Source organism: Lepisosteus oculatus, chromosome 1, assembly GCF_040954835.1.
Source record: "Lepisosteus oculatus isolate fLepOcu1 chromosome 1, fLepOcu1.hap2, whole genome shotgun sequence".
Taxonomy (NCBI): domain Eukaryota; kingdom Metazoa; phylum Chordata; class Actinopteri; order Semionotiformes; family Lepisosteidae; genus Lepisosteus; species Lepisosteus oculatus.
In genome coordinates, this window is record NC_090696.1 from 26,497,973 (window position 1) to 26,518,002 (window position 20,030).

Here is a 20,030-nt window from a genome sequence, read left to right on the forward strand (position 1 = left end):
TTGGACAACTGATACCCAACACGTCTGAGGCATTTGCAACAAGTAGAGAAGCAATATTACCAAGTGAAGGAGATGAATATATAGATTTAGTAACATTTTAAAAGGTTTTCTCAGGTATTTTGTGTGTGAACAGCACACAATGTCCTGCATAGTCTTTACAGTATCCATAAAATCAATAGGTTGATATAGAAATTATTTTTGGAGCCAATGTGAAAATTCGCATGTTAACATCATAATGACCTACCACTGCTGTGAAGCGCACAATGACACCATCTGTTCTGTTAGCATTAATGGCTGTTTTATACTCTATAGAGTTTTCAATTTTCTTTCAATGTCCAATATAGAGTTAAACTCTATAGATAATGAGTGTAGCAGTGTTCCACTTTCATAAGAAAAACACCTTTCAACAATGCAGGGTTTAAAAAACTTTCAGTTTCAGAAAAGAATCAAATTTAAGTAGAGAGTACTAGCGGATATTGATACATTTGGAACTATGACCCTGTGCAATAAGAAAGTTACAGGAGTAGAAACATTATTCAGTGAGTAAGGGACTTTCCTTGGTTGCTGTAACTACAGCATGATTAGTAATATTAAAGTCTGAGGTTTTGTTTTGTGCTTCAATTTCATTGTAGAACACAGCCAATTAATTTATTTGGGGAGGAATTTCACTTTCAGAATTATAATGCCACCTCCACCTTGAATTTCAATCCTAACGACCACAACAAAAGCACAATACCCAAAGGCTTTGAAGCACACCCCCTTCAGACACCTTGAACACCACAGATGTAGCAACCATGTAATTAGGCCACATAACCAATAAATCACTTATGTTAGGAAGTTAATATGAGGAAAGTAACAGGTTTTAAATTACGATTATGTCCGATGGAGATATAAAAGGAACAGCATTCATGTTTAGTAAAACACTGTGCTTTTCTGAATGGGCATGTTCATAAGGAAACCATCTGATGATTCATCATCACAGAGACAAAACAGCTATGATAGTTCAAAACATCCTGATATTACTACATTGGAATATTCAGTACTTTTTGCTTTTACCCTGACTTATTGATTTCACTGCTTATAAAGAAATCCCCTGATCTTGTTTTTTAGAGGAGTGATTGATTTACTAATGAACAAACTGTACAAGCCTATTGTATATCATGTAACAAAGCAGGGGAAGAACATTTAGGTTTCCCAAGAACTGGTAAAATGTTTAAAATAAAACACTTCCCTGGTAGATCTCTTTGGACTACTTTCTAACACATGAAAAAACTGAATTCAGGTTGTATTTTTCTGATCACACTGGAAAAAGATCAGTATACTGTTTTAGAGTGTTTCGCTCCCAGGAGGTATGTCATTCATCACACTACAAACCAGTTTACTACATAAGCTGTATCACAGTGATTTTTTTATTATTTTGACCCAATAAATGGGAGACTGAGATGTGTACATTTGAACTTTCTTCCAGGTATCAAGGGGGAATGATGCTCATTCAACTGTATGAACATCTTATACTGTTTAAAACAAATAAGTGAAAAACCAAACCTAGAGACTGGAACATTTCAACAGAAAGCAAAGAGACTTATAATTTCTTCTCCAATTTTATTTAAAATATTCTGAAGATAGATATATTATTGTACTGGCTGTAGCTGGTTAAATAATAAAAAATCATAGATAAAAAATTCACTCTGCCCTTTGCACACAAGTTTCACTCTACTCTCGTAGACCAAAATTGTAACATGCAAATCTCTAATCAACAGCTTCGTAGACCTATAATGCCATGTTTAAAGTACTGGCAGGCTGGACACATTACTACTACCTGCTGAAACATGTTGTCTGTACAGTATAGGGTATGCTCCTATTTCAGAACTATAAACAAGCCCCGAATGTACTCCAGTAGTTTAATTTTATCTTGACCTTGAAAACAGGACAAAAATAACAAGGATGTTTTTTTTTTCAGGCTTTATAGCCTGTTTATTCCCTTAATCAGTGAGGAACCAAGTGTAGTTCAGAACCCTGACCCAGCCCATGTTGCACATCCCCCATTAGTCATGTCTCTACTAATTACTAGGAACAATGTGATTAGCATGCAGTCCTGCAGAGATCTTCATGAAGTGAACACAGACAGGCCTATTGCAGGTTTTATCTAAAGAAGTAGCAGACTATTTCGGTGACCTGGATACCTTTAACAAGTAGATTGTATCCATCCTTTATGAGACATAATTACAGTAGTTCAACTCCTTTGACCAGAGAATGAGCACAGACACAAAGGAGCACTGTTTTTGCTTACTGAGTAAGAAAAAACAAATGATATTTTCACATAACTGTACATCAAGCACTACTGTATATGGAGTACAGAATTAAACTTAAATTAATGTCTGACAAAGTACCCTGCATGTACATCACAGAACTGCTACCTGTCAAAATCTGGATGAAAATTTTAGAACTTTTTTTAAACTAACCTTCAACCTTTGTAGTCGTACCATCCACTTACAAAAATCAAATAATCCTAAAACCCACCAATTTGCCGAGTAAATGTCCTGGGATGGGATCTTCAAATAGCAAATTCATACAGTACATGACATTCAGTGTGAGGAAGTGGCTTAGTGGCTTAAGGTTTTTGACATACTGTATCAGAGCATTCTGTGAAGACTCACTGTATTGTTTGCTTGATGTTTATTTAACACAAAAAGACACAATGAACAAAGCAGTCACATTAATAAAAATCAGCTTTACAATACATATTCAACATACTATAATACTCTACATTCACAATGGATCTCTCTATATAAATAAAGGAGCTGCTGCCTATTGAATTTAATGTCAATAGCTATTAGTATTTCCAACTATGACACATAATGCAATTTCGTTAACCACATGAAGTTTACAAAAATAAGAGACGACTATAAGAGTATATGTAAAGTAAGATGTTTCACAAAGTATAATTAATACTGTGTGATCTTGTGTAACCTGACTTTCTTTTGGGAATCTTATAAGAAAAAGACATTACTTCCCAGCTACCCAAAAGAAAAAGGGGCGACTGGCCTCCTCTAGTTTGTAATCTTTCTTATGACCCCACCCAAAAAATGTTTTATTACTAAGTGATTAAATTAGCAAGGAAAGATTTTACTATTAATGCCCGTATCCCTAATTCACTAATTGGACAGAGAACACTCAGCGACAGCATGCACTCTTAGGCAGTAAACTGCAAACAAGAATTCCAAATGTACCTTTTTACCTCCTCTTCAAAAGGAGCTGCGGTCCAATACAGTTGTATTAAAATATAGTAAGCTGGTAAAGCTGTTAAGCTGTGGTACACAATGTCATAGAACTGTAGCACAGTTTCAGATACAGCATTCTGAATTACGTACTGTGTGTGGGAGCAAAACAAAAAAAACAGAAGCATTCAAATACCTACAGTATATACAGTACTGTGAAAAAGTAATTACACCCCATGAAAAGGTTTGTCATTTTGTACATTTTTTGGACAAAATGATATTTGATCGTAATTTCATCAATAGTGATAGATAAAGGTGATCTAATTTTTAAAAATAACATTGCAATCATGATAATGAACTGAAATGCAATTTCCTTGTGGAGGAAAACGTTAATACACCGCTACTTTTATCACTGCATCAAACTAGAATCGGGTGCACCAAAACAGGTGCAAATGATTAGAACATCATTAGAGAGTAACTTGAGGGCACTGCCTTATATAAACATCAGAAACCTGTGGTCTGGTTTGGTCTTAGCAATTGAGGTGTGTGGCTACATCATGCCAAGATCAAAAGAGCTCTCTGAGGCCCTCGGATGAAAGAGTGTTGATGCCTGTGAGTCTGGGAAGGATTTTAAAGCCATTTCCAAGCAATTTGTTGTCAAATCACTCCACTGTCCGAAATATCATCTACAAATGGAGAAAATTTCAAACCACTGGCAATCTATCCAGGCTAGGTTGTCCCACCAAATTCAGCCCAAGAACTGACTGAAAGATGCTGCAGGAAGTCTCCAAGAACCCCAGGATAACATCAAGGGATTTACAGGCTTGCCTCAGTCAACGTCAACGTGATTGAGTCAACTATCCGAAAGAGACAACACAACTTTGCCCTACAGTACATGCGAGGTCAGGAAGGAAGAAGCCTCTTCTCTCAAAAAACAATATAGATGCACGACTGAAGTTTATCAGACAACACCTAGGTGAAGATCAGGACTACTGGAACAAGGTGCTGTGGACAGATGAGACATAGGTAGAGCTGTTTGGCCACAATGCCAGACGTCATGTTTGGCAAAAAAAAACGTGTCTTTGACCAAAAGAACCTCATACCAACTGTAAAGCATGGTGGTGGAAGCATGATGGTTTGGGGCTGCTTTTCTGCTTCAGGGCCTGGCCAGCTTGCCATCATAGAGTCAACCATGGGTTCCACATTGTACCAGAGAGAATGGTACAAGGAGAATGTGAAGCCACCTGTCAAAAAGCTGAAGCTGAACCTTAAGTGGACCTTGCAACAAGACAATGACCCAAAACACTCAAACAAAGAATGGCTCAAAAAGAAGAAATGGAGGGTTATGGAATGGCCAAGTCAAAGCCCAGATCTTAACCCCATAGAAATGCTGTGGGGGGATTTGAAACGGGCAGTAAATGCAAGAAAGCGCTCAAACATCACACAGCTGATGGAGTTTTGTAGAAACACCCACAAGAAGTGATTTCGGTCAAAGGGGACAACACATACTATTGAAGCTAGGGGGTGTACTTATTTTTTCCATAGCGGGTGATTGCATTTCTGACATTTTTTGTTGAATAAATGATTGCAAAGAATAATTTTTACCGTTATTTGTTAAATTAGATAACCTTTATCTATCACAATTGTTGAAATGAAGATCAAATATCCATACTTAAAAAACACACTTACTTTTTCACAGCACTGTATATTCAGGGTAAAATAATCTTGCTAGATTTACACTGATAAAAAAAGACCATATTTTTCAGATTATTTAAACCTATTATATCGTATGTACATGTCCTAAAAGGAACCCTTTTAACCCCCGTTTGAAGATGTTTACCTTACAGATGTTCAAAGGAAAGACTTTGAGAGAAATGTACCTCAGTGACATCTCAGGCACACCGCTACTGCACAAAGCTAACAAAAAAGCCATTTATAATACAAGACAAAATTATTGGAAATGTAAAGATTCAGACAGCATACCTGTAAGTATTCCTGAATCAAAAAGAGGGGGAATACCACCGGATACTGGGAAATTTGTATTTGATGTTTGTAACAAAGAAAAACGTTTAAACATTTGAAGTAGGGATATTGCACTCCTCATTATAAGAAGAAGTAAGAACGTACTTGTTTACCTCACAAAGAGGGAGATGAAAGGGAAGACTGTCGGCTGACAGGAAGGTGAAAAAGGGTAAAGGTCTGTTACAGTAATTAGCAAAACACTGAAGAAAAGGCAACGATACAGTACACAGGAGGCTACACAAGGCACATTTTCCTGGCTGTGCTGCAAAATCCTCACATTTGTTGAGACATTCCTTTAAAAAAATCTACCTGTAATCCGCAACATTTTAATGAACTTAACATGAGAGATGGGTCTTCTCTGCTTAGGTGGTTAAACGAGTTGCTCCGTTTGCTATCCTTTTTTTAGCGTGTACCTCAGGGCCAGAAATTTCCAGTGTCACAAAGCCAAACCGAGCTGCAGCTTTTCTGGAAATACTGTAGTCATTGCAGAAGATGTTTACAGGAAAATAAATGTTTGTTTAATGTCTCACCTCAGTAACACATGAATCTAGATAAATACGCAAGTGTCACAAAATTCTTGTGGCATCTGTAAAAACTAAGAATAAAACATAGCTGTACTGTAACTCACAACAAAATGTCACCACTGTTGCAGAATATAAGTACCTATTCCACACATCTGATCCTAAAGCTCTAAATGAATGGTGCCACCTACCATTCCATCCATATTAACTAAACCTGAATATGAGAATATTACACATTTAATTTACACACAAAAAACCCTTTAAGTTACCTCCATTTCAAACTGAAGCTGAAACTAAAGCTTGAAAGGTTGTATTTTAAAGTACAAGAGATGCTTAACATTCTCCAACCTATACCCACATGTAGGCATTCCAGTTTAAGCCAGGAAAACCGGATTTTCAACATTATCTCAGTTAAATCAGTCATCTAGATTTCTCCAGTTTTAACATTTACCATTACAAGGTCCAGCAATGTGTATTCGTACACACATGTGTTTAAGGGGCATAAACAATCATAATATTGTGCAAGAATAATTCCAAAGTCGCTTGACTCGTAATTAAGACTACTGTAAGTTAAAGACATTTCATACACAATGTAAGTGAATTGTTTTCAATTCTGTAAGTGTGCACTCATTATTTGCAGAACTAATGTATAATTAATACCAATGAATATAACAAATACAATGCTTGTCAGGTGTTTGTTGGGTTGAGGGTTTTACGGGTTGAATATTGCTGTAAAATAAATAACTCAATACAGACTGTACAATTAACCATAAATCACAGTGAAGTCACTGTAAATAATTTTACCATGTGGTCAGAGGAGATCCACTGTGTGAAAGGGAATTTTACACATCACTAGTCCCCAGGTCACTGGCTAAAACCACTGATGTAGAGTACTGTGTGGTCGCATAACAATATTAAAACCAATACCCCATTTCAACTGCTGCTCATGGTAACCTACTGTATGAAACTGCAAGGTTATTTAAGACAAGCACTGCATATTAGAAACATTTTCATTGAGGAAGAGGGAAAACAGCAAGTTTGGCATGGCAGCCAAAAAAATCACTTAAAAATCCACCATCAATAAAAAGTAGTACTTTTGCCACACCTAATCATAATAGCAGTGCGTGGAAAAACCACTTGGTTCCTGCAGAGACTAGTCTTCCATCTGTGCTTACTGGAGACAGTGTGTTATTCTTTTAGTGGAAAGAACGTGGTCCTAGAGATGCCATACTATAAGGATATTAGCATGTAATAGTAAAATGAAAAGCAATCCATCAACAAAATCTCTCCTCAGCAGCTTTCCTGTTGCACACACACTGACCTTTCCAATTTGATTTCATGTCTACTTCTACCCACCTCTTCCTCTCCAGAGGACATGCACATTTTTTCCAGTGTGCTGTGTTGATCCTCCATACCAGAACCAAATTACATCAGGTTTACTCAGTGTGCTTTCCTTCATACGAATGCTATAGTATAGCCTCGGAGTTTATGATATCTGATTTCTAGCTGAATCAATCACCTTTCAAAGTGCAAAGTCAAGGTAACCATATAAGTTTCGAAACTACACAGAAGAACAATCAGAAAATACTGCCTAGCACGGATACAAAATGCAATGCATCCATCGTGAAAAAACAGACTTCCTAGACACATCCGGGAATTGACATGTTGGACATTTTCTACTTTCTAGCTTGTTTAATATTTTAGCACTGGAACAAAAAGAAAAATATTTGTAATGTACCTGCAAGTCAAAGTGGTATCAGGAGGAATTACCTTTTGGCAAACTTGGGGAAAAAAAGCCAGTAAGGGAAATAAACAAAATCGGAAGTTAAGCAAGCAGTAAGCATAAAAGACAAACTAAAATAGGAAGACGTAATAAGACGTTTTTTTGCAGGAACTGACAATTTACAGGGCATAAAATGATAACCAAGGCAAACCCTCAAATGTCTGTATACCATTGGTCAGATATCTACAATAAAACACAATGACAGAAATACAAAATCTCAAAATAGGGATGAAAATTCAGAGAGCTTACATCTGAATGAATTCAACATAGTAACACACATGATCCTGCAGTAAAGAATAATGATAATTCCAGACCAACTCCTTGGAAAAAAAACATACTGTAGTATAACAAAAACTGGTACAGGTATTTGTTTTTCCACATACGGTTATCGGTAACATTTTTTTCCTCCAAACACAATAAATCCATCCATGAGAAACCTACACTACAGTCCCTTCTATAAAATAGAGGGTTAATATGCTGACATGGTGTGTATACCAAAAGCCTTGTGAGCCATGACTGTCTAACAGCCCAAAAACAATGTTTTCTGCAACACACTACATACATAATAAATGTCATGAATTTATTATCCTTTCATTTTATGTAACTCAGTTTTTATATTCCAAGAAAAACACATTTCTGGTGTTTGTATTTCTTAAGGTCTCCAAGACTCTGTTTTGATGGAGGAACCTGATGTAATCTTGTTGGCAGGATTCGTTACATAATTAGATGGTGAACTGCACAGACTGAAATCCCCAAACCATAGTGTACATTACGTGGAGTGCTTATCCAAAAAGCCACTTAGTCTTTTTTTACATTCAGACTGATGTGGGAAGAAAAAAAAATCTAAAAGATGCTGGAGTGGCAGTAAAAAAAGGATCCCATTTTTTAACACAATCCATCTCATAAGAATAAGACAAAAAACACAGCTTTCACTACCACTGACCTCATCAATCCAAGAGCCTTTAGCTTACTGTCGTTCTGTGCATTCCATCATGCAACCTAGGGCCAAGAATCTTCTGACCAACTTCATACCAAAAGACCATAAAACAGCCACACCCAAAAATACAGAGACCCACAGGCACCAAAAGAGATTTACAATCCCTCAATTATGGCACTAAAAAACTGCCTATTAACTTTATGTGATGGCAGCATGGATATCATGTTCAATAATGGAACTTGAGCAGTGCATTGTTTTTTTTTCCCCATTAGAAAATCATGGGGCTAAGGAGCTAGAAATCCAGAAATAAAATTATAGGAGTAGCAACGTAATTTGTTAAGTGCTGACCAAGCCCTTCCGCATTTTTGTGTTACCTGATAGAGAAGTGCAAATAAAGATGAACCGTTATTCCTCGTTTTATTATAAGCTGAATACCCTTATCGTCTTTTAATGCTCATGTGGTCTGTAAGTTATTCCCAAAATGCACATCTGTTTCTGTAAAGACTTGTCAGTGGTGAATACCAGGAGGCATCCCAGGGAACATCAAGTTGCCACACGCCTCAGCCCTCTTTGCTTTACTTACAATCCTGGAATCAGGAATCCTACTTCACTTCCCCTGCACATGAAATCAGGAGGGATCACCTTTCAGGCAAACTCAAAAAAACAACAACAAGGGAGATAACCAAATCAGAAGTTAGTGGTAACCATAAAAGACCATGTATAATTAGAAATAGAGATCATGCAAACTGGGAAATGAGTGAAACAGTATTTTAAGTCAGCACTACTAGCTATAATTTAATGTGAATTTTCTTTGTAAGAAAAAAATAGAAGGATGACTATACCAGAAGAAAGATTTTATCATTTCATTTTATTGTCTTCTGTTTCAAGAGCTTGGTTTACATGGACAGAAGAAAAATTCTAAGATTGAGGGTGTGGCGACTGATACATTACTGATACATCTGCTAGCTGTACGTAACCAAGCTGGGCAGTACAGTTACACACACAGAATCCAAACCGAAAGCAAAAATGGAAATTCTTCTCAAATGTTGTTTAGACTCAAGTCGATTCATATTCTCTAATACAATTCAACTCAAACTTTATTATCCCTTAGGGCAACCTGTTTTATGGCAGAGTCTAACACAACAACACATATAATCAGACAAACACCAACAAAAAAAAGACAGTGTTTCAGGAGATAACAGAGCTACACAAGGCAAAAGTGGAAAGCCACGAGTCAGGCTGCTGCAACAGACATTATTAAATACAGCTTCCCTAGTGCCATGCTTCTTGATTGAATAGGACTAAGGTAAAAACAAACACTTAAGGGTTAATTTGAAATGATTTTTTTCCACCCACAGTCTTAAATCCACAAAGGAATTAGCCAGCATGCCTGCCTGCCTGCCTATGGCAGAATTGGTTCAAGGGTCACAACTTTTTTTCACTAGGCAAAAAGTGCATGCGGAAAAACTAAGATGGGTCACACCTTTGCCGACTACAAATGAGAAAACTGTGCTGGCCTTCGAACGACCTTTGATTAGGCTGCTATCTCCGCTTCAGAATGTAATTTCATTCATGCCAGCTTCTGTATTCACAACTACTGTATGTCTAGTCTATACCAATATCTACAGAGTCTCCTGTCTTTCTAACAGATAGACATTTCCACAACCTGAAACGGGTTGAACACTTTGAGGGAAGCTGTGCTAAATGAGCAGAGGCCTCAATTCCCCATTTACAAATGGCCTTACCTGGATTAAATGAGAACCTTAACCTGCAAATCAATTACAGATTAATCACCTACAGTATGTGATGGCAGGCTTCCATAGGGGAGAAGGAATTAGTTGCAATAGGCAGGCAACAAAAATGTGGCAATGAAGTCTTAGTTCAGCTGGAACAAGAAACACAAATGCCGCTTACAATAGCCAGGTTGAAAACAGCCAGGCTCCATGTGGTTCCAAAACTGAATTATATGAATGCAGCCCAATTTATAACAAGATACAAACTATTAAGTAATAGCAACCCAATTATATGTACTGTATAAAATGGGCCACATTTCTAAAATATATACTGTCACAACATTAAGTAAATAGTGGCTTTTTTCTAATAACGAAAACACAGCAATGAAACTGGCAACTGACAGGCAGGACAGATTTTAATTGTGACTGTGTCACTGGCACTCCACCTAAAGATGGACTACATCAAATCCAGCCAAAGCTTTAAAACACATTTCTGGCAGCTAGTGTAGATTAAGTTTAATCAATCACAAGGACCAGTTTCTTTATCCTCTCTGTAAACCTAAACACATCTTTAGCAAATGAGTTATAAGCTTACAGTTCACATTTCCTTCAGGAAGGAGGGACTTTCCACTTCAAACCCGGCTTTAGAAAAAAACAATGTCTGTAAAAACAGAGATATTGCTAGGATAATATTTTGAAAAAAACAGTCTGAGACCTAGAGCACAAATAGAGTACAAGTAATATTCTCTTCAGTACATGTATGTGATAAAACCCCATTTTTAATTAAATGACAGGGACATGGATCATATTACAAAACTGAATACAAAAACATTGGGATAACATCTAAACCAACCGTAATACTGCTGAAAGCTAAAATAATGTTTTTTTTTTCTTTTAAATCATATTCCACAAGTTAGCTTGTAGAGATGCATTGCACTCTTACTAATCAATCACCATTTTTTGACAGCTCTTTGTGTGAAAGCTGAAAAGAGACGTTCACTTAGTTGATAACACTGACACAAGATGATGAGGCACTGCGAGAGACTTAGATTGTTGAATAAGACGCGATACCTATGGCACACAAAATAGTTTACAGAGTACAAGTGGTTCACTAGATCTAGATCCCACTGATAATAAGCAGCATTATAACTGAAAGGGGAAACAATTCAGCTTACATTGTTAATTCGGAAAAAAAAACCTTCAGATGACCATGTAATGTTAAATGATAATAAAATAGAATTAAGCAGCGCTTATGACTATTTTATTCTCTTTTTACTTCAAGAACATGGATCACTTATCTGAAAAAAACAATCAAATAAAGCAGTGTAGAATACAGGTCAGGACTCTGGAGCGGAGAGTTAGGGACTCAAAATTCTAGGTAGGACACTGCATGGTACCCATGAATAGAAAGCACTTCATTCAAATTATTCTAGTGGATGCCCTGCTGTGTAACAGGGTACTCTCCAGCTTGGCATTCTAAAGAAGAATGTAATCTCAACGACTTAGATTTTAAATTTTATGATTAAAAACAAACAAAAATACAGTAAAAAATATAATTTAGGGAACTGTAATCACATGAATTCACAAAAGAATCATTGAAGAAGCCAGAAATCTATGGAATCAAAAGGTCTCAGAACTGCTTTAAATCCTATAATGGCTAGTGCCACAAGCTCTTCACACTAATTTGAAAGAGCTGTAGATGACTGTGCAACACTTAAGACCTCAAAGGGAAGGCGCAGTGTTTTGCTGTTGTCAAGCTACTGTGCTGAGGTGGTTATATTTCAGTGGAAGATTGAAGGTGTGGCCCCACTTGATAGAGGCGTTGGATACCATGTGCTAACAGTATCCACAGTAGTTTCAACATGAACAGGCCCAATGTAAACACCTGCACTTTCAATACAATCTTAACAGCGCAGTGCATTGTGTCATAATGTTGACGTGATGAATAAATTCACCTGAACCTCTTCCACAGTATGCAAGACACAAAGGTGTTGTTCTCTTGATCTACTTGTTAGAACTGGGGATTATATATATATACACATGTTACAGCAAAATTGTTGTTGTGTCTTTCAATGGCTAATTCTAATTCAGATATTTATACAAAAGGTAAGTTAACTGAAAATACACTACCATTTAAGCATTTAGTAATTTAGTACTTACTAAGCATGTCACAGAGGCACAAACCAAGGAAATATGCGGCATAAAATAATTATGACCAAAACAAATACAAAAAAGGAGAAGAAAATCCTTCTTAGCCCATAAATGAATTATTTTTCAATAAACTGTTTATTCAGTGCAGTTTTCAGGCTAATAAAACACTTCTCTAACAGCCGTCGGGACTCCACTCTGTCAGGTCACACCACACAAGTCTCTCATCAGCATGTTACATTACTAGATAGAGGGAAGTTTATTGAATTCCTAACAACATAACAGTGAGAAGTGAAATTTCCTCAAATCATTTAAAACAATTCCTTACTTATTTCAGCTTTATCAAATATTAAACAGTGTTATTCCACTTCTAGCACACTGATTCCGACATGTAGTGAAAGGCCATCATACGCTTTTCAGTAACTTTGACTTTGCTGAATCAAAACAGAATATTATGACAAATCTTAATTGGATTCTACAAACACACTAAGCCCCCCCAAAAAAGCAAAATCTCAATGAAGACCATACATTCCTTCTGTTAAAACAAAGCCAGTGGTTCAAGTCAAGTGAGGAAATAGGATCAATGGAAAACCTTCCAAAGGGGGAAGTATAGATCTCTAATCTAGTTATTAGCCTTTTTCAACCTAAAACCCACCCAACACACTTTAGTTGGGGCTAACACATCATTCACAAACTATTTATATGCTTGAGAATATACTAATACACAAAATACTAGAAAAAAACAGGAGTTTGTGTTGCACTGTAAACTGTTTATAGAAAAGTACCTAACCAAAGTTTCAGATGAATGTATAAATGTATTTTTTATCCATAACAATAAATTAAAGTCAAATAGAGGCCAACTATTCAAACATATCCCAAGATGTCCATCCATTTCCAAGAATCACTTGATCCAATACAAGGTCAAAGCAAGGGGGAGCCAAACCCAGCAGACCGCGGGTTCAAGCTCATCGCAGCATACACACACAGTCATAATTCAAACACCAGCTAAGATGCCTTTTTCATGCCACCAACACAAGGAGAACCCACAGCCTTCACACAGAAGGCGCCCCGGTCCAGATTCGAGCCTTGCTCACAAGGGCTCCGAGACAGTAGCCTTAAGATGTCCACCTTCTAAAAGAAATTCTACACGGTTTTAGGAAGCACACCACATCCCATATCTATTTATAATGGCCACAAGACCAAGAGCTGACCCGATAAGCTGCTGAGGAAGGAAGAAGGAATTCAATTGCAACATAGTATCAAAAACATTTGCTGACATACTACTGCAGTTCCAGTTTGTGGTCATTAGTACCATCTTACTATTTTTTGACAATTACATGTAATTGAATGAAATTATTATTTTGTTACAAAGAAGCTTTCTTTCATTCTCCACAGATGTAAATTCACGGCTAGCTGTTTACACGTGGCATGCTTGTCTATGTTGTCTACTCTATAATGAGCAGCATTTTGAATTATTGTTACATTTTTCGCAACATCAATAATTAAAGACAAGATGATTATGATGGATGGACAATATATTCATGCCACCACAGTACAGTACACTGACCTCTCCTGGATGACCATTTAAACCGGGGCTTATTTGAATAAATGCCAGTGTTTCATATTGCGGGAGGAGGGTATGTATTGGTTGTCTGCCAATATACTTCATACTTTCAAGTTGTCGATGACACACTAGAACATTCTGCTCCATTAGGGTCTGAAGGTGAAGACTGGGTTTCCACACCTCTTTTTGCAGCACATTTTTCACATGTCATTCAAATTATGGTCATCTTAGCTTCTCCTGAATTAAATGATGGCACCTATCCAGGGCGAAAGGAGATTTCCCACTTCCTTAAATTCACTTCAGCCAACTTGACTTTACTCATCAATTGTCCCAATCTAAAAACCTCCCAAGGGACCATCAAAGCCAATGGACAGCCATACTGTACATATCCTTGATTTCCTTTGATGAATTCCCAAACCCTCTTCTATCCCGTGTCACTCCTAAGGGTTTGGAATGGCTTTTACTGCGTTGATCTTCTTCATCCTCCAGTCATCTTCTTGCTGCCTTTTCCCCATTTGCGCCTTCTTTCCATCATTCCTAACATTCATAGTTACACGACCATGTTACTCTTCTTCTCAGATATACCAAAAGAACATCCCTGTTCCCAACCTTTGAATCTTAATGGTCTTTAGGGTGTCTTTACTGACACATCCTGGGCTTTGTCCTTATCAACAGGCTGTTATTCTTTCACGTCATCTCCAGATCACCACACGCCCCTAGTGTTTTACTGTCATTTTTAAAAAATATTTTTTTTTGGCATAACCATCCGATTATGGCATTTCCAGCAGCGTGACTTTCATGCTTCAAATCTCAGCTTCAATGCCTGTGACATCCCGTACGAGCTGGACTCGGACCCATGCCCATAGTCACGCTGTGGCTTTTACTGGTTCAGCTAACGACAAGGTTACCCTATTGCTTTTCTTCTATTTCAATGGGACAGATGCTGTCCCTTAGCAAACCTGAGTTAAGAGAACTCCAAGATACAGGAACTATTACTCCCATTTTACCTTTGTGTTGTCTATCTGGATTTCTCCTTACCCATTTCTTCCCATAATAATGACAGGACTTATTTATGTATAGTGAGTTTAAATTATAAAACTTATACAACTCCTACACCCATACACCCAAAGCAAGCCTACCAGTCAAACTTTATTATCAAAGCTACTATTTATTTCTAATTACAGAAATGGCACAGTTTGTCTTAAGTCAGCTATATCTATACGATGTTTAATTAGTCTGACAATCAAAATGTGCCAAAACAATTTTGGAAAATTAAGGACATGGAGAGGTTTTAAAAAGCCACACCCAAGCACCACCATGCTTAACATCCCGGACTGCTTGTGTTCACTGTGTTTATATAGAACACTGAGCTCATAGTTCCCATGCAAACGAAGAAAAAAAACATTTACTGCATTAGAACATGACCATTTTCAGTACACAAAACGTTCTCCTTTTATGCAAAAAAAAAAAGCCACAACTTCAGATGTGCGTCATATGTCACATTTTGTGTACAAAAAACCTATTTGAAAACCATAATTGCACAATAAATAAAAGGAACCATTCTATGCAGGCTACATTTTGTAGAAAGATATGCACCACATACTAAACTATCAATCTATTCTTCTTTTATTATAAACAGAGGAATCCTTCTTTACAGCTGCCTGGATTGACAATATTGCTGTAAATCTCATTTTGCCAAGAGCAACATTCTAGTAACTGGGAATCTCCTACCCCTTACCCACCCCCAGTTAATACAACCAAGAATTCTTCACACTCTTCCATAGCTGACAAACACATCAGAAAGTATGGTAGGATACTTTCACTGAAGTATCTGGTGTCAAGTCCATCAAATAAAAAACTGCATGGAAAACAGACATTTTTTTTAATGTTACTTAACATGGGTTAAATAATTGCACATTTATATTGGGGTTACAGTAATCTTCCTTGGGTCAAGGCTTCACAGAGACTACCAGGGAGTTCACACACATCTCTAGAACACACTTACACGTGTTGTGCTGGCCCACACTGGTCTGCTTAAAGAGAGGTCACAAAAGTCATGTGATCAGTTTATTTTTAGCCATTTCTTTCCACTATGGCTTTTAAAGTTACTTCCAAACTTGGGCTGCTGGCTACTGAAGGACAGAAAATTCACATTCTGAAAGTATCTGGGAGAAGTACAATGCAGTGAAGCATTTTATACATCAAGATCTTATCTTGTTGTTTGTTTTTGCGCCGGTCCTCAATTCTTAAGAGCAAGATACCCACATTTAAAAAAGGAAACCGATCTGGAGGATGAGAAGATGAGAAAATTGAATTACTTATTGTAATACTTAAGAGATACAATGCAGTGTAATCATGCAATCTATCCTGTTTGAACTACTCGTGACATGACATTTAAAAAAAATCTATCTGCAATTCTTAAACAGAGCGCTATCAAAAAAATGGTCTAATTTTTTGTTACATAGTACATATTTACATTTAATAATGAACACAAGACCACTGTTAAATCTTCATAAATAAAACCACGGCCAACCCTGAGTCATGTGTTCAACTGTCAGCTTCAGAAGCACAGAGCACACAACATGCACTGACAGGATTGGACTAGTTTACAATAGCAAAGAAATCCTCCAGATTGCCTTATGGCTCGTTTTAACAATGACATAAACTCTTTTCACATGTTTTCAAACAGACGCAAGCAAACTTCCTCTGCCACGGTTCTTCTCTACTGCTGCTGTAAGATATTTTAGGTATGACTCTGCCATTTAATATCTTCCTGCCTGCGATCTATTTCTGTATCCCTTTCTAAAATGGCTATAGCACATATACATGTAAACTTTCCATGTTTGTTGTGAGGAAGTCTCCAAATTGCTCAAAATAAGAAGGTTTTGGTGTCATTGCAACCTCAATCTTATGTACCAACTTTAATGTTTTCAATAAAAACATAACACCTCAAATTGTATAAAGACAAGATTATAGCTTTATCAATAACATATTTCAGATTTGAGGTACATCTTTGTCCAGAAATAAGCCTTCAGTATTTTAAAAACAGAAAAACAAAGAGTTAAATGTTTCTAATAAGGTTGTCCAAAAGACAACCTTCACGATCAAAAGAAAGTTGTATTTAGTGAAAAAAAAAGAATTAATATTGCTTTATTCAGTTTCACGTAACTTTTCTGGATCGGCAACAGCACATCTTTCTATTTGAATGGTCAAGACGCAGGTCTGGTTTGACAAGCAAAGATACTCTATTAGAGAAGCAGACATTTTGGGAAACAGGTGGGAAAATGACACCTTAGTTTAAAAATGTCTATTAAAACCCAACTAGGTGTGAGCTCAACCAAAACACAAGCAAGCCTTAACTATGTCCAAGACAGCACAGAGACACAAACAGAACTGCCTCTGAAGTATGTTTCCCATCACCCCTTGCCCAAACCCAGTCTACCGAGGAGTAACACTATCAGACATGTGGGGAGGACCTAGAGGTACATCTATGCCCAGAATATACAGTAATTCCCCAGCTGCTAGACAGCCCAAAGTGGAGAGATTCTACAAACACAATGTAAACCATAGCACTTGCACGGTGCTAGAAACAGCACAGTACCCATATCCACTATGGGAAACACATGCAAGGAAAATGAGATCCCAACAATAAACCAAAACCACAGATGCATTAGAGGATGCCTGATTACAGCAAGTGTGTGGAGACTATGCTGGCTTTCCAAAATCACCTCACAATGTATAGGAAGGGCAGCTGCAAGTGGAACTGAACAGTGACAGCAGACAATATCGCCACTTCTAAAGACCTGATCAGATGTTGGCTTTACAGAAGCAACAAACCCAGCAGGACACAGGACCCAAATGTAAATCTGGAAGTTTAAAAAATAGCTTTTGATTTCATCTTGTGCGTTAAATAAAGAAAAACAAAACTGAAGCAAAAAGCTGCCTAATATAGCTCTTTAAAGCAAAACTACACGTGAACAGCCACGTGATACACGTTAAATATTAAACAATAATACGAGGTCCAAGATGAACACTTTCACAAGTGCACTTTACACGTCAAAACACAAGCATAAAAAGTATGCTGTAGCTTTCTTATTCTGAGAGGCTACTTTATCACGTTGAAAATCATTTTATTTTGACCCGTCTGAATTCACTCAGCTAGAGCAATCCGACTTTGAATCTCTGACGGAAAAATTGCTTATAATTTGCAACCTGTGTTATCTTCTGGCTTAATGAGGCATCACGCGATTTGCTAACACGTCATTGTGGCCCCGCAAAACGGGACGTTTTGCATGTTAGTCCATTTGAGGTATTAATGACTTAAGCGAATTAATCATTAAGATTTACTATAAACTAATTAGCCATGGGTCACTGTTGACTTTAAAAATCGGGACTTTGGATTTTGAATTCTAGCCTTTGTGTTGTTACCCCTTTCATTGTTTTAACACCTCAAACCTTGACTCCTTTCTGACGATCTAAACAAATCCAGTCAAGATAAACGAAAACCTTTGCTTTGTCTCAGTCTAACAAATGCACTGAAACGTGGTTTTAAAATGCTCGAAATCATAGGAAGGAGGTTATTTAGGAATTACGTTCTGAAAAAATTCTATTACTTTAACTTATTAGTTAAAAACGCAACTAACAGGAGAAATGTTTGGCAGACAAAATGTGAAGCAAGGGCGAAGTTCGTCCTTAATAGCCTTTTATCTTCAGTGCAAACAAATTACTCTACGCATATCGACAAGAGAGGATTTGCTCAAGACTACATCCCTTTCAGTTCAGGAAAATCTTTACGTTAGCAAAATGCTTTCAAGTGACAACGGACTACTGCACTCAACACGTCAATAATGCAACAAACAGTACAGTTAAACACCCTAGCTCCGCGTTGAACGAAACCCAAATTGAGAACCAGTACTGCCTGATAAAGATACAGTATAAAAAAGATAAAGCACTAGTTTTATGGCTCGCTAGTAAGAGACATACTGTATGCATTTCCAGGAAACGGATTCTTTTCGCTGTTAAGTGTGTAAGAGTGGCTAAACTGAGAAGAAAGAATATAGAGGATGGCTGGTGCTTACGTAGGCTGGAAGTCCCTGCACCCTCGGTCTCTAACACATAAAAAAACAGTTATATAGTTTTAACAAGTTATTTGCTGGCCATGTAGGTACATCATTAATCTTAAAAATAGTCAATATACTTTAAAAGCACTGTAGCTGGGACAGCAGGAGCTACACATATTTGAGGTGCCACCGTGTAAGTACTGTACGTTCAGAGGGTACAATTATTTCTACTGAAGAAAATTCTTGTTTAATTCATTTTAATTACATTATTGAACTACAAAACAAATAAACACATAAAAAACCCACAATTCACTGTGAAGCAAATATAAACTTAAGTAGAAATTAAGCAAGCTATCTTACTGCTGAAACTTACGTTTGGTGGCATTGATAAGATTTTTCCCATCCTTGTAAAGTTCTTTTATAAACCTGTTGGTTTTATCCAGCTCCGCTTCGTGTGCCTTTATTCTTTCCCTGAAAGAAGGACTGTCCAAGTAGCAATCACTGAACTCCAAAGGTTGCAGTCCCATGTCTGCTGATCACACAAAATACTATCCCGGGAAACAGCGGAGACCGTACCGAGAGCTATAGCCTACTCGAGAGCTGGGGACGGGCAGCGGCGAAGTACAGCATACACAACTTTTGGAACAATGAAAAAATGGCGCGATTTCTCTGTTGGAAAAAAATATGAAGACTTATAATAGAATCCGCTTCACAAACTCTACGTCAAAGAACAGACACCTGAGTAAACAATAAGGCTCTCTTAACTTTTTCATTTATGCAGTCGCGTGTGGGACTTCAAGTGAGCTTTGGCAAAAGTCCTCCCTCCGAAGGCGGGGTTAAATTTTTCAGCCGGGGAAAATTCGTGACTGGTTAAAATGCGTGTCAATCAACGTATTGTCCTACCTAGCTAATAGATAAAATCCAGAGCTTAGACCTATGCACACCCAATTCTACTTTGCTACGATTTACCCATAAATCCAACTTTGTTGATGCCTTTTAGAATTTGAAACGAGCAGGTGCACCTCCAGAATGTATCCTATTGGA

At 37.3% G+C, this 20,030-nt stretch overlaps 1 protein-coding gene across 3 annotated transcripts in view; it reads right to left on the bottom strand.

Moving 5' to 3' along the window:
- arhgap10 (Rho GTPase activating protein 10) overlaps positions 1-19,798 on the bottom strand; it is a 73,850-nt gene extending 54,052 nt beyond the window's left edge. For all 3 annotated transcript variants that reach the window (XM_006629543.3, XM_069188569.1, XM_069188573.1), the window contains exon 1: positions 19,360-19,798. In XM_006629543.3, the coding sequence (XP_006629606.1) occupies positions 19,360-19,513 (154 nt within the window). In that variant the 5' untranslated portion in view covers positions 19,514-19,798. The remainder of the gene's footprint in view (positions 1-19,359) is intronic.
- Between the last annotated feature and the right edge of the window lie 232 nt (positions 19,799-20,030).